General features: G+C 40.5%; 1 protein-coding gene across 1 annotated transcript in view; it reads right to left on the bottom strand.

Annotated features, from left to right (window-relative positions):
* JPH2 (junctophilin 2) overlaps positions 1 to 21,566 on the bottom strand; it is a 99,532-nt gene extending 77,966 nt beyond the window's left edge. Inside the window, exons 1-2 of the mRNA XM_075176830.1 lie at positions 20,673 to 21,566; positions 13,060 to 13,840 (exon numbers count right to left, since the gene is read on the bottom strand). Coding sequence (XP_075032931.1) covers positions 13,060 to 13,840; positions 20,673 to 21,051 — 1,160 coding nt within the window. The 5' untranslated portion in view covers positions 21,052 to 21,566. The remainder of the gene's footprint in view (positions 1 to 13,059; positions 13,841 to 20,672) is intronic.
* Between the last annotated feature and the right edge of the window lie 2,888 nt (positions 21,567 to 24,454).

Raw genomic sequence — 24,454 nt, 5'->3', positions numbered from 1 at the left:
CAATATCATGAATGTTGATTCAGTTCCACAAAATAGCTGCCTCCACTGTGTGGCTGATGCACCCATAAAGTTCTAGTCGGACTCTCAAAATGATGCATTGCACAGGGTCTAGTGCTTTGGTTTTGCAGTAGCCTAAAAATGAGCACAAATATAGCCAGTATATTCATAGTTTGCCTAAGCTATGTTCACTTATTTAAAAACTTCCAGGTGTCAAATTTGGATAAAAATGGCTGTGGACATGTCACTGTCACTTTAAATGCCTACTCTGCTCTAATTGTGACTGAACATTTCTGCAATCTGATACTGGACCTGAACAGCTTGTGCCACCTCATCAACTTGCTGAGCCTAGACACACCCCCGCACATTCCGAGGTGTCCAAGTGCACCCAGCGAGATATATATATCAACACTCCGAGTCACATACTTCAAATGCTGTACACGTGGTCATCATTCAGCCTGAGTGCACTTTTATCTCAGTGTATTTAATTCTGAATAATGAAACATCTTGTACATCTCTGAACTACAACTCATCCATCAGTAGGCCTTCAAAATACATCACAAATCACATGCCATTTTTGTAGATTTTCTTCCTTGAGACCTTTATAAAATATTTCTAGAAGTAACTGCTTCATACACAACAATGCTGGACAAAGTGCAAACATCCCAACTGTGTTGATTTAGGAAGGACAGTTACTATATGAGGACTCTATACTGCCATCTTGGTCAGACAGTCCCACGGACCAGCAAGGTATGAGGTATGTCCCATTCACTGCTTCTAGGCTCTGCTCACCTATTACTTTCGCATGCAGGCTAGTGAGCTAATGCATGTGGAAGTGCTGGACACATTCCATGACGCGGGTCCATGCCCCATATTGTGTGGCCATGACCCTTTCTTGTGCATGTTGTCAAATTAAAAAGTTGGGAGGTATGAAGTACACCTTTCAACTACACACAGGGGCTCTGAGTGGGTCGGGATACAAAGTACGCGACCACCCCTGGGGGCTTGGCAGTATTGGTTAGGTAGGGGCAGATAAGGCTCCAGCCCCACCCACATCCACATCAGAACCATGTTGCAAGTGGAGGAGAGAGACTAGCTTCCTGGGAGGATGTTACCACGGAGACCAAAGGGAAGCTATTGGTCCACACAGCCTAGGAAGGGAACCATAAGACGCAGCTGCACCACGATCCAGGAATCCTGTCAGCATCTCTGACTACACGCAGAGGAGACTGACATTTTATAGTCTGAACCTACATATGCTCATGAAAATGCACTGGAATTTACCAGATGCAGCACCTCATAATTATTATCCATGCCTTACGAATATTAGCCATGAAGTACTTTATCAATTCACTAGAAAGCAGTGACATCACTAGACTCCATTTCCTTGACCACTGGTTGAGCCCACACAATGACTTTCATTACAGTAGGACAGGTCTGTCTTATAAAAAAATATAGTTTCCATACCTAAAGCTAAATTTGTGAAATCATTTAGTCATAAGTAGAGTTGCATTTTTTTCTCCAATAATAATACTCCTATTGTTACAAATTACCCAAAAAAATCACAGTTACTGCTTTGACCGACCAGTCTCTGCAAATATGAGTATGAGTGAGACTGAATGTCCAGACTTAGGCTTTCAGTTTCATTAATGTGGAAAAAATTAAAATTAAAAAACAAAGCAAATCCAGAAAAAGTCCAGGCACTGGGGAAAATGGCAATAGGGCTTTTCACCCATTGATAAATCGACCCCTAAGACACACAAAATTGTTATTGTGACATACTGCATGAGGAAACATTAAAGAGAAAATATACTTCATATATGCACTGGGTTCACATTTACTTGCACAAGTGATAGATATCTGCCATGCAACTTGTTTGGATAGAACAAAATGGAAACAATCAGTGCAATCCATAGTTTGTTTCCATGATTACAAGTGTTGCATAAGATGGTCAGTTAATAACAGCCTGTCAAACGGTAATAACACTATGGGGCATATTAAATTAGCTTTCCTGTCCGCAATTACGTGTGGCGCACGGGTCCCGATACCGCAACATCGCAGATTTTTGTGCGCACCCTATATGGTTATAAAGGGAAATATGCAAATACCGGAATGTCACTGTCCACATGCAGCCACTTGTAATTGTGAATGGGAAATGTAATTGAATATACCACTATGATTCAGAAGTTTCAACTGACGATTTCAGGCAGAAGACCTTTTCCAAGTATCTTGTGTTATTTCAACATGTTATAGTAGCTAACATAATGATTTCAAATGGAAAATCAATTTTAAATGTGAGCGCAGTGGTTAGTATTGCTGTCTCACAGCGCTGGGGTCATGGGTTCCATCCCAACCATGGCACTATCTATGTGCAGGGGCGCATGCAGGATTTTAAAAGGCGGGGTTTCCCCCCCCCCCCCTCCCCCCAAAAAAAAAAAAAATAGAGAGAGCTGCAGCAGCTCCATTTCAGCGGCACTGTATTGTACAGCAGTCGTGGCGCTGTCAAAGAAGTGTCCGCGGCGGTGCTGTGTACTACAATACAGCACCGTTGCGGACGCTTCTTTGACATCGCCGCGGCTGCTGTACAGTACAGTGACGCTATGTAGGGGCACTGTTTAGCCCCCGATCTTCGCGAGGGGAGGGGTGAGGGGTTTCTGGAGAACCATAAACCCCCCCTGCATGCGCCCCTGATGTGGAGTTTGCTCTCCTTGCTCTCCTTGTGTTTGTGTGGGTTTCCTCCCACACTCCAAAGACATACATGGTAGGATAATTTGCTTCTGACTAAATTAACCCTAGTTGGTCTACTTGGTAGAGAAAATAGATTGTAAGCTCCACTGGGGCAAGAACTGATAAGAATGATTAAATATTCTCTGTAAAGAGCTGCGCTATATAAAAAACTATTACTAAACACAAGCACACATCAGTGTTCACAGAAAAATGAATGCTGCTGCAGGACATATTTCATAATGTATTTTTATAAGCTGTGTAAAAACAAGTCTGTAAGGATACAATTAGAGGAGACAGCAGCACTGCAATAACAAGCACAAAGGTTTCTGCATGTGACCATCCACCAGAAATGAAGTATTTGTGTGCTATTGTTGCCCTAGTGGAAACCATGCTGTTGTCTCTATTGGTTAGAGTGTACTTCATTTGAAACTAGACGATAGCACAGTATTTGGAGAATGTCCTTGCTCACTGCCATGCTGGCTTTGTTGGCTAATATTGAAATATCTGCAGTAACAACTCGCCCCTACCACTTCACAAATCTCTATACTAAGTGCAAAAGAGCTTCTTGACAAAAAGCAGCCGAGAGTCAACCTGACACAGACTGCATCTATTTTGAGAGCAAATGGATCTGTTTGTGACACTTGATATATAAGGCACTACAGCCAGCGATCATCAATTCATCAAGTGTCAATGCCACTAGCAGAGTCCTCTGAATCAGTAGTTGTTCATGCCAAAAGCAATAGTATAAAAGGATATTTGTGTCCATCCTTATGCCAGTCTAGTAAAAAGAATATTTTTTAAATCAACAGTGTGTGTTATACCCTGGCTGCCAGCCTGTAATGCTGTGTTATATTACAATTTGCATATTCATTTATTAACATATCTAATGCAGCCGTGTAGTATATATTGGTGTAGTATATATTGGTTATCCGACCGCTCAGCTTTCAGCCTATTCGACGGCTCAGCTTTCAGCTGAGCGGTCGGATAGGCCCAGTTGTGGCGATTATTAGGGCTTCTTGGTAGGGTATTTTTTAACTTGGAGCAACATGCCAAAAATATACAAAATAAAAGTTCAAAAATGACCCCATTGATTCCCCATATTACTCCTGACATTCCCATCCTTATTAAATTGTTTCCCAATGTTTATTACTGTAGCCCCAACTGTCCAAAATTAAGCGGAACAGTCACAATTATAGGGGACTGTGCCATCTGTGTCATCAGACACCTGTAAGTATAGTGTCTCACTTAACACAATAATAGGTACTGCCACTGGTGCGCATGGCAGCACGGGGGGGGTTCAAAGGAGGGGAAAAGAGGCAACCCCAAGTATGATGCAGTCATGTACCCAGTGTTAAGTGACCACTGCCCCTCTTCGTTATTATGCCGACACACTCTCTCTGTCCTGATTCCCCAACATTAAACGTATTTAAGTATGATCATAAAATAACATTTCCATTTTTTTCTTCCGGGATTTTTGGAACTTTCTGGACAATAGATTTCTAGGTAAGAGATCCTATATCTGTACATACCTTGTGTCAATATGTTCTATAAATAATTGTAAAATATATCCTTATCTTTGATAACTTGTGAAAATAAGGATAAATAGAAAAGTGTACCAAAGTATTGTAAAATATAAGGATATTAAGCATTACAGAGGAGTATCATAACCATATAAAATCACGATGCCAAAGTGATTGCTTTTATAGAAATCCAAGGTGACTTCTAAAATCACTTATGTAGGGAATGTATTATTTCTTATAATACATGTGTTTTAGAACAAGTTTCTTGTACAACATGATCCTCAAATACCTGTGTGTTTTGCCTTCTTTGGGTCTCATTTATTAAGCACACTGGAGGTGCAGTGCAAAACAACCTGGGTGTGCCCCAGTGTACCTAGATCAGTGATGGGTATCAGGTGGCCCTTCCAGGTATCACCTGCAGACTCCAGCTCTTTCCTGCTCCGAGCCTTGGCTATGCGGCCACTAAAGTCTATTAGGTTGCTTATCACTGATCTATATAGCCCACCAGGTGCCATCTCTCCAAACTGAAAGTACACCTACAGAAGGTTTGTGGAGAGACAATGTGGGGTCTATTTAACAAACTGTGATAGCCGAGAAAATCTGGAGAAAACAGCTGTTTTCGCAGAGAATGGCTATCGCAGGTCTTCACTCAATTTATGAAGAGGTTAATATAGGAGAAATTTCTTCTGCATTAGCCTACTTTCCACTTGCTATCGCAAGCCCATAGAACTGTATGGGGACTGTGATGTTAGGGATTTATCAAGCAGAAAATAGCATTGCTTTTCGCTGCATACCAAAACCATCTTAGGATAGCGTTTTCCTACCGTTTCCTATGGGTTCCAGTGAAGTCGGGAAGGCATCACTTGATGTCCCGCCAGGTCAAATCCATTGCACATGCACAGACTTTAGCCGTGCATGTGCATTGCACCTTGTGCATTCACTAGCATCGTAAGACTGTAGATGAAAAGTTAAAACTGTTAACATAGAAGGAGGGTCTTCTCCAGTCATACTACATTATACATCGCTGCGATTTGCAGCAAGGCATAATGAGTGGTACCACTGGATAATAATAATAAATAGACCGCTGTGTTTGATATTTGATCAGACTGTCAAGACAATCCTATAACAAGACAGACTGAGGTTGTTTTTCATTGTAAGTTCTGGGGCATCCATTCTCCTTTCTGCCAAAGTTATGATATTTTATCATAACTTTTCTGGAAAAATTATGCTAAAATAATTTCTTACTGGTTATATAAAAAAATAATTACCATATGGTTTGTTAAATGCTATTATTTGAGATGGTGCCCCAGACAGCAAAATGGTTAGGTCCACTCTGGTTAAAAAAAAAAAATCTATTTATGTCATCATTATGGAGCTTTAATAAGCATATCCTTATTTTGTTAATTTAGACTTTAAAAAAAAGATTAAACTGTTGTAAATGTTTCAGCCTAGTTGTATAATTTGCTTAGAAACATAACAGATGACATCACAGCTAGAGAATGTAAACTTTGTTAAGGAGTTTCCACTGTTCTATCATATTTGTTATTGGGATTAGCATAGAAAGTGTATGTAAGTTAAGACAACATGTTGCACTTCAGATATGGCAGACTGGCAGGCATGCTGTGACTTTTAGTTCCACAATGTGCTGGGGAGCAAATAACATTATAAGGACTTAGATTTATACCGGATTTGAAAGTAAAAGACTCTTGTGAAATTTCTCAGTACTGTGTTGACTTTTAAACAGTTATCTATATAGCACCTAGATCAATGATGGGCAACAAGCGGCTCTCCAAGCCTTCACCTGTGCCCCCCAGATCATTTCAGCTTTATTGTCAGATTTGTTTATTATAACTGATAACACTTGTTTAAAATGTCTCCTGATATTTTATTACAGATAAGTGTCACTTTCTTTGATTAAATGTATTGTTTTATCTTACTGAGATTAAGGATAATTAAGGGTAATGTGCGGCCAGGGGCAGGGGGGCATATGCCCCCCGGGCCAGACAATTAAAATTGCATTTTGGGCCGCCTGGTGGTCCAGTGGTAATGCGATGAAAGCAGCCTCTGCAGTCCGTGCATGGACTGTCACATCGCATACTACTCGATGTGACCGTGTCATCTGTTCATAGAATATTGTACTACAAGCTGTAGTACAATATTCTGTAAATGGATTATGTGGCCGCAGTGGGTAGTATGTGATGTGACAGTCCACACATGGACCGCACAGGCTGCCTGCATAGCATCTCTTGTAAGACGGGGCTGGATCCCCTTCAGAGTGTAAAATCACTAGGCCACGTGGCTGCAACAGTCACATGATACTGTTGCAGCCACATGGCCTAGTGATTTTACACTCTGAAGGGGATCTAGCCCCTGTCTTACAAGAGATGTTATGCAGGCATCTCCAGATATAGTATAGCATCAGCAGCAGTAAGTACTCCCAAACTATGTGTGTTCGTGGCATGGGGAACCCACAATTCCGCTAAATGTAGGTAGAGGGGCTGGTGAGCAAAATTAATTTGTGTCTGGACATTTTCAGTAAAAATGCATCAACCAACAACCAGTTTGTGTAACATAAATAAAGCAAATTTGCACTGCATAGAGAATGCATGTATACGGTCTTCTGAGCATCTGACACATGCTCATCCTTACAACTGGAGAGGCGGAGTAGTAGAAGGAAGATGTGGTGTAATGGAGGTCTAAAGTAGGCCAAGTACAGTAAAGCCCCCTTACAAACTGTTAAATCTCTACCTATATAGATTATAGAAGCTGCACCAAACAAACATTCTTTCAGTGAGTACTTACTTTATTTCCACATTGTATTGTTTTACGGCAAAGCTGTCTGTGAATAACCCTTTGGTAAAGTGTGGATGCTCATCACAAATGTTTATTTGCATTACTATTGGTGATGCAGATTTAATCTCTGGAAGTATTCAATAAACAGACTGCAATCGCTCTCCAAGTAAGGTCTAGGTAAATCCCCTACCCCCCTATTGCAATTTAACAGAACTCTAGTACACTACACCACAACCCTACACACAAAGTTGTCCCCTCACAACTTTTCTATATCCAGTGCTCCTTGTTACACTCCCCCTCCTCATATGACACTCACATACACACAAAAATACTGCATGCCTAAGAGAATGTGAGATGAACAATTTCTTTCTTCCCTGGATGGTGCAACCTGCTCTGACAGCCCATTTATCTGCTACATCACAACTTCATAGGGCAAGAAAAGTGGAACCACGTACTGGAAATAATTACTTTGTACATGAATTACTTTTAGCCTTGTACACTTAAAACTACATTACCATCTAGGTAACTATTTACATGAAGTGGTCCCTCTACCTAATAGCAGTATAATTATAGGAGAAAAACAGAAAAGTTTTAGTTAATAGAAAGAGGTGGTTCTAAAGAGGCAGATGACGAATCTCTGATGTGATGTAAAATGTAATGTGGTATCTGCGCTTGTTCTAGTTGTGATACCACAACCAGCTCAAAAAAGTATAAACATATTTCATATTGCAATGTGTGTCGATTTTGAAGGCTAAAAGAAGTTCTAGAGACACCACTGTTTTATTTTACATACCATAACACTTCATAGAGTGTCCTATGCTTTTATATGTTTTAGTGAATCTCTGATGTGATGTTCACAACTTTTAAGATTTGTCCATGTTTCAGCACGCCTATGCTCACATTTAGTTTGTAGAGACGTGTACCCAGAGTTAATCGAGCACCTTAATATGTGCTGGCTAGATCATCCAGGTGCAGTAACAGCGCATTTTGCGCTGCTCTTTCAGTGTGCGTCATTAAAGATGTTGTGTCTTATATAAAGAGACACCACAAGATATGAGACTGGTGTCTGTGTACTCAAGGAATGATTGCATAAACTAACACAGCATATACAAACTAATGGAAATACACAGGATAGAAATGTTTTACACATTCCACTACTGGAATGAATTTATACACACAGTGGCTGAAATACACAGTAATACACTCTACCATGCTCACAAGCATACACAGACCCTGCTACTTGAAATACTTTTGACAGTATGACGACAAACTTAATGTGTGACATCAAAGTAGGTTCAAGTGCTGCATAATGGCAAAAAGTGCTTCGTGCAAAATGGAAAGTACATTATATTCTTGACATGCATGGCATGTAAAAAACTCACATAATTCTTGTTTCATCTTTAAAAGGGAACATTAAGCGTGTACGGTGAAGAAAGAATTTTTTTTTCCTTTAATGTGTATATTAGACAAATACAAATTGAAATAACAGAACATAGTGGTAGAGTCCCTTTAACAAGTAGCAAACAGGATCTGTTCTTCATCAGCCAGTGGAATGCTCTGTTTTGTTCTTGCAGTGAAACAAGTGTTGCTTGCATAACTCCTGCTAAACTTCCCCACTAAGGAAACTTCTGACAGTACAAGCCTCAATTTTATAACAAACTATCTCTTGTGTCTGACCTGATAAATTCCTGATTACTTTGTGTCCCTATATTCCCCCAAGACTACCGATGCTTGCAAGAGAGCAAAATCATACCACTCTTTATATTAGCTGTTTTTTGCATTTTGACTGGTTCATGAAGACATCTATCCATCAACAACTTTGTCATCTTAGATAAGCTGCCTCATTCTAAAGTGCACACCTAACCATTAGCTTTATTCTGTACATGAACTTCTGACTTCCCAGTCTGCCAATGAAACATTTTTGCTAATAGACCCACTTTCCCTCTAGCTCCCATATTGACATAGACAACCTCTATCCAATGTCTGGTTGGGCTTCAGTTTCAATTTGTTTCCACAGGATGCCAGGAGAAACCATCCATCCCCAAACCAGACAGCTATAGGCAGGAACACCATCTCTTTCCCTGCCATGTAATACTGCTGATGTCAGTCTCACTTTATTGTAGAGTATAACATTGTCTCTATCAATCAGAGATACATCAGTGATAGATGTCTTGTTTACTTTTGTGTAGTAAGATCAGTAAAAAGCTGAAGGTGTTTATTCTTATCCATTTCATTCTCGAAAGATCAGGATTCTTTGATAAGTCAGTATTAAAAAAAATCTGGACTGCACTGGGAAATGCAAGACCTAAGATCCGTAAGCTATGTGCAAATATCTGACGATTTGGAGATCATAGTGAACAATTAACCTACGAAACCTTTCCTGCCCCCAGGGAGGAAGCCATGGAAGAATACATAGAAAGAAATGCACTCCTTATGCGCCCCTGTCCTTAAAAGTGTTAGACCATCCTTAACTCAATAACAGCTCTCAAATTATGTCAATAATCATATAAGCAACTTATCAATTACCCTTTTCAACTCTGCACAAAACAAAGTTTTCACACGGATTACTACGTTTCTTGTCCCTCACTGCTCTGTGATCTCAGGAGCAGAACAGTGCATCATCTGGCCTCATAGAAAAATGTGTGCAGGGGCCCAGTGATGCTCTTCCCGCTTCCTTGCCCCGCGTCTCTCCCCCCGCTGGTTCATGCACCTTGTTCCATTCGCGCTGTTGCAGTCTTCTAGACTGCCTATAGGCGTAACGCAGTAGTGGAGGGGATACAGGAATGAATGGGTATCCTAGAGGAGGTCATGAGCTGGGAACTGTTACATAGATAGTCAGCGGAGTATAGAATAAGAGTCCTAGGAAAGGTCAGAAGGGGTCGGGAACTGGTACACAGACAGAGAGTGCAGTACCGAATCAGAATCCAATGGGAAGGTCAGACAAGGAGAGAACTGATACACAGGCTGACAGAGGCAGGTCAGGATCAATATACAACAGGATGTCACAGGGAAGGCAAAAGGGTCTCAAAAGATTGCAGCACACGGTGTCAGACAAGTATAGTAACATGCTGCTCTGACACTGCTACAGTGTCAGAGCATGATTTATATAGGGAGGCATTTGAACTGACCGCCTCTGCAGCGCTCATGTAACAGCCACCATGCGGAAGTGCCGGCTGCACACTGACCGCGGCGATCGAGCAATGCTGGAGCGGGGACCAGGTAAGGGATTGTAACATAGAAAAATAATTGTTTTGTCGCACCAACTGTGGGACATCCAGTACCCAGTCAATATAAATATTTCAGAATTATAGTCCTCTTTCTTGACTAATATCTTGGGTGTAACATTAAACACAAATATAACATAGCACATAAAGAGAATAGGAGTTTGTTAACAAAATACATTAGATATCCCTTTAAATGTCAATTAAAGTTATCACAGAATGTTCATTTAAAACTTTACTTTTATTCATAATAAATCTTTAAAAAAATGATCTGCGAAATATTAAAATAGTGTTATGCAAGTGAAAAATAAATAATGTGAATTAAAATAACTGGGTGCACTCAATCCTGGATTGTGCGGGGTTGAAGGTATATAGCAGGTTCTATGCCATCAGGGATAATTTTTCCTTAGATATATTCCATTTAAGTCTCTAGTCAGTGTTTATAAATTATATATTGGATAAATGCTAGGCTACCCGCCACTTATAATTCCAAAAACAGATTGATCCCTGACCAGTACAGAATGAAGATAAATTCACTCGTGTATAGAGACTGGCTCCTCCCCAATAGTATGAACGGAGCAATTAGGAGGCAGATAGCAAGTCACCTCCCATAGACTCTGTATGACTCCTCTTTACATAGATATCTTAATACCATTCATACTAATGGGGAGGAGCCAGTCTCTAAACACAAGTGAATTTATCTTTGTTCTGTACTGGTCAGGGATCAATCTGTTTTTGGAATTATAAGTGGCGGATGGCCGAGCATTTATCCAATATATAATTTATAAACACTGAGTAGAGACTTAACTGGAATATATCTAAGGGAAAATTATCCTTGGAGGCATAGAACCTGGTATATACCTTCAACCCTGCACAATTCAGAAGAACGAATTGAGTGCACCCAGTTTTTTTATTCACATTATTTGTTTTTCACTTGCACAACACTATTTTAACATTACTCAGGTCATTTTCTTTAAGATTTATTATCAATAAAAGTTAAGTTTAAAATGGATGTTCTGTGATAACTTTAATTGACATTTAAAGGGATATCTAGTGCACCTTGTTAACAAACTCCTATTCTCTTTATATGCTAAGGGATTGCAACATATAATGATTGAGCAACTTCCATTTCTTAAAGTTCTCAGCAACCAGATAACTCGGATAATAGGATTAGGCATTTATCTGGTTACAGAGAACTCTGTTAGAGAGCTGCATGTTTCTCAATAGCAGCTTCATTGACTTACAATCAATCTGGTGGAATATAAGAATAATATTCATGCAGGAAACTAACATTTGTTAGTGATTCTTCAGAAAGACCCAAGTTGTTTACCAATTTATGAACCACCTTATAGTCATCTTGGATGCTTGTCCTAGGTCAATTAGTGATTTCTATTGTGATTGTATAATCGGCTCTGTATATGGATTATTGAGTTTACTTGATATTGGTAAAATGTGACTTTCTATGAAGTTATTATCCATTTGTCCACAAATACAAAGGTGATTCACTCCAAGATGAGTTAGCATATCTACTTCCCAACCTCTACACAGTACCGCTCACCTTAAGGCAAATCATCAAGAGAGCTCCCTATCAGCAATGCCGGAGACTGAAGAAATGATGTATGAATAGGTATATTTCACATAGCATATTCTGCAGTACACAAAGAGTATTAAAATAAGTGGATTAAGCTTTTGTGGATTAGCTTCACTTACTAAAAACTGGAATTTATTTTTATCATACAGTGAAACAAAGTTTAAACACTTTTGGATAAATATCTCATTATGCGTCATCCATTTTTCTTCCATTAGTGAAAAAAGCAAAAAGTATATGAAATAAGCATTGTGTAACATACTGTGATGGGCGTGTTTGACCTTTTACAAAATTGAGCAGAGGTAACAAAACCCAAAACTCCAAATAATTAGGCCTTCATTTCATTTTTTTTGTCTCATCATCCTTATCCTCCCCCACTCGTACATCACCATAGATCTCCAGGTATACAATTGCATTCCATTTTTCTAAAATAAATCACTGTATGCTACTAGTAGATGAAAAAGGTTAACCTGCCAAACAGAGCAGACCCTACGCCACAGAGGTGCAGATACATAAAAAAAAGCGAGAAAGAAATTTAAAAAAAAAACAACAAAAAAAAAATCACAACAGATGGAAAGTTGGAAAACATAAGTAAAAAGTGTCCCACGTCATATTTACCTACCTTGTCTCTGGATCTCCTGGAACAAAGGTAAGAAAAGTACGGAAGTATGATGAAATCTTCTCAGAAATGTTGTATGTTAACACAAACTATAGCAAATTTCAAGGCTATCTTTTATAATAGCTCAACCCTAAGGATCGTTTACCTATTAAAAAGTCCTATCTGTCTCTTTCACTTTGGCAGACACACACTTAACGAGAGACAGCTGTTTACTCAGCATGCCAGTGAGAGGCAACCTGAATCCTGAACGGCCGCTGCAGATGAGACTGCTTCCACCAACATATCATCCACCTGAAGTCATCAGGTTTAAACGACCAGCGTAAATAGCTTTATGCAAAAGAATTCGACCGTTGTATGGTTTTATAAATGACAGAATGTGACAAATAGAAAAATTCACATTTAACATTTAGTGAATCTTTGAAAAATATATTTTTTTACAAAAACAATTTGTTTCTTAAAATAAAATATATGCTAAATCTAGATATGTCTTTGAGACTTTAATTTGTATTCATTTAAAAGGTTGAAGTCTCCATTCTGAAATAAATATGAATTGACATTATACTGTATATCCATAAAATTGTTCTTATATCTTACCTGGATGCAGCAATTTCAGATTTCTGGCGTGCGATTGCGGCTGCTCTCTGCGCTCCTTCAATACTTCTGTCTACTTTCTGCCTAATTTTTGCACTCTTTAAGGGTATCACTCTCTTCTTCATTCCTTTAATGAAAACATTGTTCCTATACTTTCCTTCCTCTTTTGTTCCATCTGGAAAGGTGGTACAACCATAGCCATGTCTAAGATTGTCCAACCACTCTCCCTCATACTTCAGCCCACTGGAACGCTCACTGATTCCAAAACCAGATCTCTTGTCTTTCTTCCATTCGCCCATGTAGACCTCAGTGGTGGTGGCATCAATATCTGCCTCAACAGGTGGAAATTCCTCTGGTTCGGTCCCATCACCAAAACTCACAGTAGATGTGGCATCACTAGCTCCAGAACTCATACCACTTACACCCTTTAAGAAGCTTAATTTACTTCTCTGAGATGAAAGTGATGTCTTAGAATCTGCTTTTCGCAGCTTACCCAAAAGAGAACCTCTTCTGAAAAGACCTTTCTTTTTCCCCTTGAGAGATTCAGCATCTGAATAGAGTGAAAGGGCAAAACCTCCTCTTGTGATAGTTGGTGACACTATATTATCTGGAGAAGTTGACATAGTATCGTGTTGTGCCAATGTCCCATTGCTGTGCTCACTGCGGAGGGAGGTCAAGGATGTACGCAAAGGATTTCGAACAACTGCAGCCATTCCATAAGGAACACTCTGACGTACACCATAGCCCTCTCGGATTCCATTTCCAAACTGACCCTGGTAGGTTCCTGAAAGAGGAGAACATATTAATTTCACCTATAGATGCTTCAATTTACACATAAAGTGATCTTCAGGAACAACCGGTCAAGTATATATAGCAATGGTGTATTTATTTCCAATTAAATCGCAATCCAAAACTAGAGTGTGTAAGACTGTGAGGCTCCTATATCTGGGAGCAGTACAGATGTGGCGATATGGATCACACATGTTTTGAGTAGTTGCTTTGTATTGGTTGAGCAAATGTCAGCCAATCAATAAGGGGCATTTGGTATATATTACAGGACAAGACAATAGGTGGAAAAAAGATTTGCGGTCTGGGAATGTAATAGGAAACCAATGCAGGGAACTGATACATACTTTTCACAATATATTGAAACAAAATTGCCTCACTTCATTTTGTTTTGCTACTATATTAAGGTACAACTGAGACTTCGGATAGCAAAAACAAAGAAAGTCTTAGCTACAAAGCTCATTTAATCTGTTTCCCAAGTCATAATAAATATTATACATAGTGATCAGAGTATGTTATGATTTTCCATCAATGGTTATGTTTGAGTTTTCAGAACATTGTTATTATGGAGGTACACCAACACATATAATTACAATCACAGCTTGTAGTGCGTATTATAAAATTAGGCAAAATAGATGCATTAGTACATCTATACATACATTGATATACATATTCACTGACACAGTCAACAAGCTGCATTCAATAATATAATTCTAGACCTGTATCCTAATTACCATGGCAATTACCCACCCTTACTGAATTGTGGAAGTAAAATGTAATATAATATATAAATAAATATAATGAATAATAATGTTACAATAGACATTCTCCGACCTTGTTGCACTGCTTAATACGTTGCCACTAAATAAAGAAAAATATAGTAAATTTTTACGGTTACTATTATTATCAAAATCATTATGGTGATGATAGTTATTATTTTTATTATTATTATAAAGAATATAAAATAATAATATAAATTACATAATATTAATAATTGATTATTATTGTTATGCTAATAACAGTAATAATTATATAGCACTGTTTTACCTGAAGAGTCAAGGCAGACGAGTTTGAGAATTATGGGGGTAAATGTATGAACCTCCGGATTCTTCAACTCTGGCGAGTTCAGCGTCTTTCGCGCTTAAATTTAAAGCAGCGCTGCCTTGTAAAGGGAAGTTTCCCTTTACAAGGCAGCACCGCTTTAAATTTAAGCGCTGAAGACGCTGAACTCGCCGGAGTTGAAGAATCCGGAGGTTCATACATTTACCCCATGGTGTTTGTTTCACACAATATTTAATTTAATCATTAAAATATTATTTTTTTTTACATAGAGATTATCTCCCACAAGGACTCAAAGCACTTTAAACATTTTTTGCAGAAGATGGTTTAGCCATCCTGTGTAAACTCAGTTGCTATCCTATGCAATCATTCACATCAGTCCCTGCCCCCATTGGAGCTTACAGTCTAAATTTCAGTCTCATGTCTCTAGTAACCCCAAAATGCCTTGATACACAATAAAGTATTTACAGCATGCATTTGGAGAATCGGTTTATGCACAGATTCTACTGCTCCTTGAAATAACTGCGACCACCATCATTGAAATCCAGCCAGTTTGTGTTAGAACTGAGAACAATATTGCTTTCATTCATGACACTGTATTATTCAAGCAGCCTTTCTTTAAAAAATAACGCACTCCTTTTTCTTTGGATCTGACATTGTGCATAATTGTATAAGGAATTTTCAAACATACACAAGGACTGTTGTCCCAAATTTAGCATAGGTCATAAGTCAATCTGACACCAACATACTTAACTGGGATCATCATGTCCAATGAGAAGATATATCAGATAATCCTATTAACTGAATAACAGTCCTTTTACTTTTAGTATTACACTTCTCAAAGAACTTTAAATGTTAAATAAGTAACATTTCAAAGCAATGCTCAGTACTACATACAGACATTGTTGCCTACTCTCCCTGAATCTCCGGGAGACTCATGAGTTTCTGGGTCCTCCCAGATCCTGGCCACTGCATTTATTTAAGTGGTGAGGGCGGGGCTTACGGCATGAATCACGCATCATCGTAGCTCCCCCCCCTCCCCGCTGCTATAGGATAGAATTGATTATGTCAGTTTAGGAGGCTGGGTCAAAATGCGATTCACTGAGCCCCGCCCCCACATGCCCAAGTATGCATATAGACCTTTATTCTTGTACACTATACTGTAATACAGAGCAGTAATGTTATTCCATAGAGACCTAGGGGTAAATGCACCAATGCTTAATAAAAACTGCAGATTATCATTGGTTTTAAGTACCCACCGATTAAAACATTTACCCCTTAATGCAGGCTTGACCAAACTGTGGCTCTCCAGCTGTTTATGAAACTGCAAGTCCCAGCATGCCCTGCCAGCTAACCACTGGCTATCTACTAGCAAAGCATGCTGGGGCTTGTAGTTTTACAACACCTGGAGAGCCACAGTTTAGCTAGGCCTGTCCCAATGTATATTTGTGAAACAGCAAATTTCGACTCAACTGCTTCTGCCTGCCTGTGTTGTAATCTGACATATGTGATTATTGAAAGGTTTGCTTGCACTTTACTTACAATAAATGTTCAGCTGTGTAATGTCACAGGGAAACAAAAAAAATCACTTTGCCTGATAAGAATACATGACTACAAATCACAGACTAAAGACAAAGGAATGCATTTTGTAAGTGTATACTCACTGTACAAGCTATGTATGGAACAAATCCCTCATGTACAGTGCTGTAGTATGCTTTACATGTATAATAGCACAAGATGTTTTAAATTGGAATGACATATGTTTTCTCTAAAGCTGGGTACACACTACGGGCCTGAGTCATTAAGGAGAGCAAGGCAAAAAATAAAGGAGAAATTTGATTCTTGACAAACCATGTTACAATGTAAGGGGTGCAAATTAGTTCATTATTTTGCACATAAATAAAATACTGGCCTTTTTGTCATGTAGCACACAAATACTTGATAACTTTATTTTTACACTGAAATTTAAAGTTGATCTATGACATATCATATCCCAACTATAAATCTGTCCCCACATTTTAAATGTACTGTCCCCCCTCCCTCCAATGAAACATGGTTTTGCCAAGGTGCAAAATTACTCCTTTTTTTTTTTGCTTTGCTCTCCCTGATGACTCAGGCCCTACATGTTTTTCACCCAACTATCGTGCTAATGACATGACAAACGACTGTTAGGTCCAATATCCATGATCATGTTTTATTGTACCAAAGCACATTGCATCATTTGCATTGATTTTATAAACTGACTAAAAATCACTATCAACGATGGCATGATGTCAGACAAATGTAGAAGTGTGTATGCACATCTCTATGGAGTCTACATAATTACAATCTTTTCAACAGATGGTTATGACAGAAAAGCATAGATCTGAAGGTAAATCGTGTAAGTGTGTACGCATGAATATGCATATTTATTCAGATATTCAATTGTTGGTAAAATCATTACAGCATACTTACCACAAATTTCTTGAAGTTTTGCTCCGGGAGCCTGCCAGGGGAGGTGGGCGTGATGGGGGCGGGGCTTCAAAATTTGTGTCATTTTGGCCCCGCCCCCATGACGGAATGACGCAAAACGCATCATTTGGCAGTAGGGGTGGAGCCAAACGCCGTGATTCCCGGTGAATCGCTGCGTTTTTTAACTAATAATTATGCCAGATGCGGGGGATTGCCACACTCACCCGGGAGTCCGGGAGACTCTCGCAAAATGCGGGAGTCTCCCGGACATTCCGGGAGAGTTGGCAAGTATGCATTACAGATATCTCATTGGGAGAAATTTATATATATTTATTTATACTCTTGCTAACATTCTTATCTAGTCCAGGTTTAGGCAACATGTGCCTTCTTGGGCTGTTTTGGACCTAAAAATCCCAGTCTCTTGCTGGCAGATTACGCTAGGATGCTATGAATCTACTCTATATTAGTGTGTGATAACAAAATAATATTTTGCCTATATCACACTATAACTTTGCAGGAAGTGGCATCATCACTATGTCATATGTATAACAGTTTCACCACTGGTGAAGACTAAATTCCCCCCAGAAAATCCAACCCACAATCAAGCTGCTGTTACACACAAGAAACTTATTGTGGATATCCTGGAGCTGATGTCATTCTCTGGACTGTGGAACAGAGTCATATTAAGTATGGCCTCACACTGGTGACTCATCACTTTAAGTTGAGAATAATGTGGGCAGCTGTACAGTAACTGCCACTCACCTTAGAGAGGCTAAATGCTTCATATAGCCTTATACAGCTCTAGAGGTCTGGAGTTTCACAAAGTGTAAAGTTTGCACTCAAGGTAATGTGCATCAGGGGCCTTCGCTGTGTATGAGTGATATTTACATTCCTATACAAAAGAGTGAGAGCTATAGCTTCCTGTGTATGATATGGACTGATGTGAGTGATTAAATATTCTCTGTAATATGTAATCACTATATACTAAAGGGTAAATAAGAATGGTAGCAATTATATTAATAACATGTCGACATAGTAAAACCATACTTACCAACTTTTTTAAGTTGGTGTCCGGGAGACTCTCTGTAGCAGGTGGGCTTGCGGGGGGCGGGGTGCCGAAATCGCGTCATTTTGGCCCCGCCCCTGCGATGTAATGACGCAAATCGCGTCATTTGACAGCCGGGGGCGGGGCTAAATGCCGCGATTCACCGGGAATCGCGGCGTTTGGGATCTAATTCTGCCTACTTCACTAGGAAGTGGTGCACTTCCTAATGAAGTGGGCAGAATTCGGGAGATTGCCACACTCGCCCGGGAGACCGGGAGACTCTCGCAAGATGCGAGAGTCTCCCGGACATTCCGGGAGAGTTGGCAAGTATGAGTAAAACTGCAGGCGCGCAGTACACATGTGCAGGGCCGCAGGAGTGTAATCTTGTCCCCTGATGCAGCTGCTTCTTGCCCCTTCCTCATTAAATTGCACAAACAGTCACTAAGGTGTGTGACCACGGGGATCAATAGGAAGCTATTGGCCTGAGTATTCGCTTTCCCTAGTCTATAATCCCCAAGCCCCATCCACCCCCAATTGTCACCACCACTGCCAGGATTCCACCTCTGACAGCACCTCTACACACGTGAGCTAACTGTAATGCCTTCATGCAGCATGTTGATATAGTAAACCTAGTTACAAGGCTCTATTAGGTACTGTTATCATAAATAAATGCATTCAGTCCATGATTTTTAGGTTTACAAAGAGTAAATTAACGCAAAGTTTTCTCATAAGAAATGTTGCAAATTGTATTATCAAACCATGCCCATCTCAGAGAACACTGAGCGGAGCTTCCATTGTCCCACCCACTTAATGACATCATGAAGTTGCGCCCACCACTTTTTCACACGTCTCTCAGAGGACAGGTAAGGACAGTAGGCAAGCATATACTTTATACTAGGCATGTTAATCTGGTGGTTTGGGGTCCACTTTGTCACTCTCCTTCCTACTTTGTGGCCTTCTTTACTCCAGTTTTCTACATTATTAGTTTTAGGGGAGTGTTATGTTATTTATCAGTTGAATATCAGTTCAGATATAACAATTTTAAATTGACCCAAATAGCTAGTGAGATGTAGCGATTTGCACTGAAATAAATAAGAAATGCACCCATTAAAGATATACATGCAACCTCTAATAAACCAAAGACAAGGGAAAATATATTGTTAACCCCTAAATAATGGGACATGCCCCTGTACCCAGATATATTGGCCTACACGTGTCAGTTCTCATTGTCTAAGGAGACAGAGTTAGCCACAAAATGAGCATAATTTACACACATTCGCTATTAGGCTTAATATAGTGCAGCAGCTATAATACTCCTCACATATGAATGAAAGCAGCAAAAAATATATTTCAAAAATATATTTCACAAAATCCTAAAATATATCCACGTTCTATGAAGAAAACACCTATCTGCTTCAGAGGTGAATTTGCAATCAGACAAATGAGAGGCGGTTAGCTAGTGCTGGCGACCGCGATCGCCAGCATGTGTTTGCACCTGCTCTCGAGCAGGTGCAAAAGATGTGGTTCCTGACGGGCATATACATCTCCCTGTTGGTCTGCCTCAGTGCCATTCACGTGTACATGCCCTTTCTATGTCTGGTTTACTTGACCATCCCGCAAATATTAGATGTGCGCAACTCTGCATGCATGCGCTCTCTGTCGTCATGGGCAGTGTATTTTCATAATTAAAACAAAACAAATGGGAGTACATCCAACTCAGCATCGGGCCCTATATGTATATACGTTAGAGAGTGAGTGGGTTTATGTAAACAGGTAAATAACTGTAGGATTAGTAATATTTTCCTATATGATGAATACGTTAACCTATTGTTAACATTAGTTAGGTTATAGTGTTAACATACATTATATTATATTGTATCTCTCTGAATGTTGAATATTTGTTTTGTACTAGTGCATGCAGTCTGTATGACTAAAGCTAAATGTATTCCACTGGATGTCTTTTCAATATACCTCCCTTTTGTCCTGTAATATATTTTACTGTTACTTCTAAATGACAGCAACTAGCCACAGCAAGTAATAAAATTAAAATATGTTGGCCAACTAGTACATCATATAATAATTATTGATATTAAATATTGTCTTTATAGTAAAGTATAGAGCAGACTTTGACAACCTGTGACTTTTCAGCTGTTGTAGAACCTTGCCCCAGCTTTCCCAGCCAGCCAGGACAAAGGCATGCTGGAATTTGTAGTTCCATGAGAACTGCAGGCTGCCTATATGTTAAATAGAAAAATAAAAAAGTAAATATTCTTACCTCCATCTGCATAAGTTTCAGTACCATATCCATCTTGAAGTCCATTCTGCCACGTTCCTTCATATTTTGCCCCACTGGTCATACTCTGACGGACCCCATACCTTCCTTTAAATCCATGAGTCCATTCACCTTTGTATACCCAGTGTCCTTTGGTTTCAATTCCCAAGCCATGTCTTTTTCCTTGTGACCAATATCCTTCATACGTATTGCCACTCGGCCAGGTGTAGATCCCTACCACCTCAAATCCATAATTCCAAGAGCCAGAATACTCTCCTTGGCCTTTCGGCCCAGTGCAGATTCCGTGCCCATGGGCTTTCCCACCTTCCCAACCCCCACAATACGCTCCTCCATCATCGAAGTCAAATCGACCGCCGCTCATTGTGCCTTACGCTTCCACAGAGTAAAAGTGACTAAGGTTACCCTAAGACTGACAGAATCTTTACAAATTCACTTCTGAAAAAAATAGATCTTCAAAAATAGAGAGTAATTGAAAAAAATCTAATTTGCAATATTTTCCAGAGTGCAAGAGAAAAATATATTAATATTATTATAATAATTTAAAACTGAGATTAAAAATGGTCTTATGTCTAATTACTATTGCAGGCAGCAATGATTTAATAAGGTAAGAAAATAAGTTTTTGTGGGACAGTTAAGTGAAATCCTGTGCTAGTTCTCACACAGTAGAGAGGGTTAATCTGGATGGATTTCTTCAGCCTGGGTTGTGTTAGAGTTTGAAAGGGGTTAAATTGTTCTGCAGTCCGTCCACGCATTATTTGGCTCTTCTCGTTCATGATATCATTCTGGTGGTCCTGAATTTTAACCCCCCCTGCAGAAAGGCTCCCTCTCCCTGCCTGGGCAAGAGAAGAGCTGTGTCCCAGGCTCACGGTGTGTGAGTGCGGGAGATGTGAATGTTAAAACAGACCTAACAAGGCTATTGCATCCCAACTGTTCCAAAAATAAACCCCAATCCCTGCACCGCTCAATGGCTACTTCTCAGAGCAGTGAAAAAAAAAACCTCTGAACTGGTGGAGAGGGATGGGCTAATGGGAAAGTGAGGGGGACTTAAAATAGATCTAGTGGCTGATAGGGAATTTTTCATATTGTGTGACTGGGTCATAGTGGCCCGTACTGTCAAAAGTGCTATACTATGCCATGAATAATAAACTGACATGATCAGACTCTCTCTATGTTCACAAATGTTTTTTGCATTTAAAAAACACCAATAGGCATAATGTTTTCAATTTAAATATTCAGTGAAATTTTATTTGATTTTGACTGCTACTTTTTTTTTTTTTTCTAGAAAGATATTAAATCCTTTAAAGTAGATGTTTATCCTCTATCATAACCAACACAGCATTGTAATGTCCAGGGGTTGATTCCAGGAAAAATCAAGGGCACGTAATCATGAGTAATGATGGAATTTGATAGGATAGTCACAATGGGCCTGATTCATTAGGTTAGCGATTTTGTGCATATCGTGCGCCAAAACCACACTGCTTATGCCCAGAACCGGGAGTTACGTGTGAAAAACAGTGAGATACAGATGCACAAACAAGAAAAGTACTTGCGAAAAAGGAGCGCAAGCACCACTTACGATACCCTACGACTTTGGGAGGAAAAAGGGGATTGCAATGGGCGAACATCACTGGGAAATACTCAAAGTAGGCGTTCACCTCAGCATACGTCTGATTAATACTCTGCTGCACACAGCAATTTAAGTAATACCACACCTAAGACTTGCACTAGCTCGGGGTCTTGTCTAAGTCCAAGGCAATATTGGCAGAGCTAGATAAATACAGGTCTGTCACTCTTGTCATTTGATAACACAGCTGACCATACACCTGCACACACTTCTCTCATTGCAAACCATTATAATAGGTTTACTGATGCACATTTACAATTGCTGGGAGTTTAAAGTGGCTGTTATGATAGATTATATATATTTAGCAAATTAATTTATTTACCTGCTTTTTTCTCTTGAAAAGTATGTTTTCTCTGTCTTATGCAGTGTATTTTTTAATGCTGAAACTCTATTGTATCTTTTTTTCAACCACATTAACAATGCTTCTCCACATTAAAATGTTATGTGTCCGTTGAAAAGTTTTCACATGCTTCATCGCATTTTTTTTAAAATGTTACTCTGTGGGGTTTTTTTGTAGCTTGACTGTGCATATCTTATTAGTCTATATTTTAAATATATATTTTTTTTATTAAACATTTTGGTAAGATGCTTGTGTATGTGTCTGTTGTAACTCCCCAAAAATAAATATTGCTTTTTTTTATATCCCCCTTCCCTTTCAAACAGATCAGCCGAGATCATCGGGTCAACAGGGTGTGACTGAGGGTGGGCAGGAGGATAGGCCGGATGGTAGCCAGGAGGTTAGGCAGGAGGCAGAGATGTGGCAGGAGGCTGGGATGTACCAGGAGGGGCTAGAGGCTGAGATGTGACAGGAGGGGCTAGAGGCTGAGATGTGACAGGAGGAGCTAGAGGCTGAGATGTGACAGGAGGGGCTAGAGGCTGAGATGTGACAGGAGGGGCTGGAGGCTGAGATGTGACAGGAGGGGCTAGAGGCTGAGATGTGACAGGAGGGGCTAGAGGCTGAGATGTAGCAGGAGGGGCTAGAGGCTGCGATGTGGCAGGAGGGGCTAGAGGCTGAGATGGGACAGGAGGGGCTAGAGGCTGAGATTTAGCAGTAGGGGCTAGAGGCTGAGATTTAGCAGGAGGGGCTAGAGGCTGAGATGTGAGAGGAGGGGCTAGAGGCTGAGATGTGAGAGGAGGGGCTAGAGGCTGAGATGTGACAGGAGGGGCTAGAGGCTGAGATGTGACAGGAGGGGCTAGAGGCTGAGATGTGGCAGAAGGGGCTAGAGGCTGAGATGTGGCAGAAGGGGCTAGAGGCTGAGATGTGGCAAAAGGGGCTAAAGGCTGAGATGTGACAGGAGGGGCTAGAGGCTGAGATGTGACAGGAGGGGCTAGAGGCTGATATTTAGCAGGAGGGGCTAGAGGCTGAGATGTAGCAGGAGGGGCTAGAGGCTGAGATGTAGCAGGAGGGGCTAGAGGCTGAGATGTAGCAGGAGGGCTAGAGGCTGAGATGTGACAGGAGGGGCTAGAGGCTGCGATGTAGCAGAAGGGGCTAGAGGCTGAGATGTGACAGGAGGGACTGGAGGCTGAGATGTAGCAGGAGGGGCTGGAGGCTGAGATGTAGCAGGAAGGGCTAGAGGCTGAGATGTAACAGGAAGGGTTAGAGCCTGAGATGTAGCAGGAGGGGCTAGAGGCTGCGATGTAGCAGGAGGGGCTAGAGGCTGAGATGTAGCAGGAGGGGCTGGAGGCTGAGATGTAGCAGGAGAGGCTGGAGGCAGAGATGTGGCAGGAGGGACTGGAGGCTGAGATGTAGCAGGAAGGACTGGAGGCTGAGATGTAGCAGGAGGGGCTAGAGGCTGAGATGTGACAGGAGGGGCTAGAGGCTGAGATGTGACAGGAGGAGCTAGAGGCTGAGATGTGACAGGAGGGGCTAGAGGCTGAGATGTGACAGGAGGGGCTGGAGGCTGAGATGTGACAGGAGGGGCTAGAGGCTGAGATGTGACAGGAGGGGCTAGAGGCTGAGATGTAGCAGGAGGGGCTAGAGGCTGCGATGTGGCAGGAGGGGCTAGAGGCTGAGATGGGACAGGAGGGGCTAGAGGCTGAGATTTAGCAGTAGGGGCTAGAGGCTGAGATTTAGCAGGAGGGGCTAGAGGCTGAGATGTAGCAGGAGGGGCTGGAGGCTGAGATGTAGCAAGAGCGGCTG

Source organism: Mixophyes fleayi, chromosome 6 (assembly GCF_038048845.1).
Source record: "Mixophyes fleayi isolate aMixFle1 chromosome 6, aMixFle1.hap1, whole genome shotgun sequence".
NCBI classification, from domain to species: domain Eukaryota; kingdom Metazoa; phylum Chordata; class Amphibia; order Anura; family Limnodynastidae; genus Mixophyes; species Mixophyes fleayi.
The sequence above is the reverse complement of the archived record's forward strand: the minus strand, read 5'-3'. Positions and strand labels throughout refer to the sequence as shown.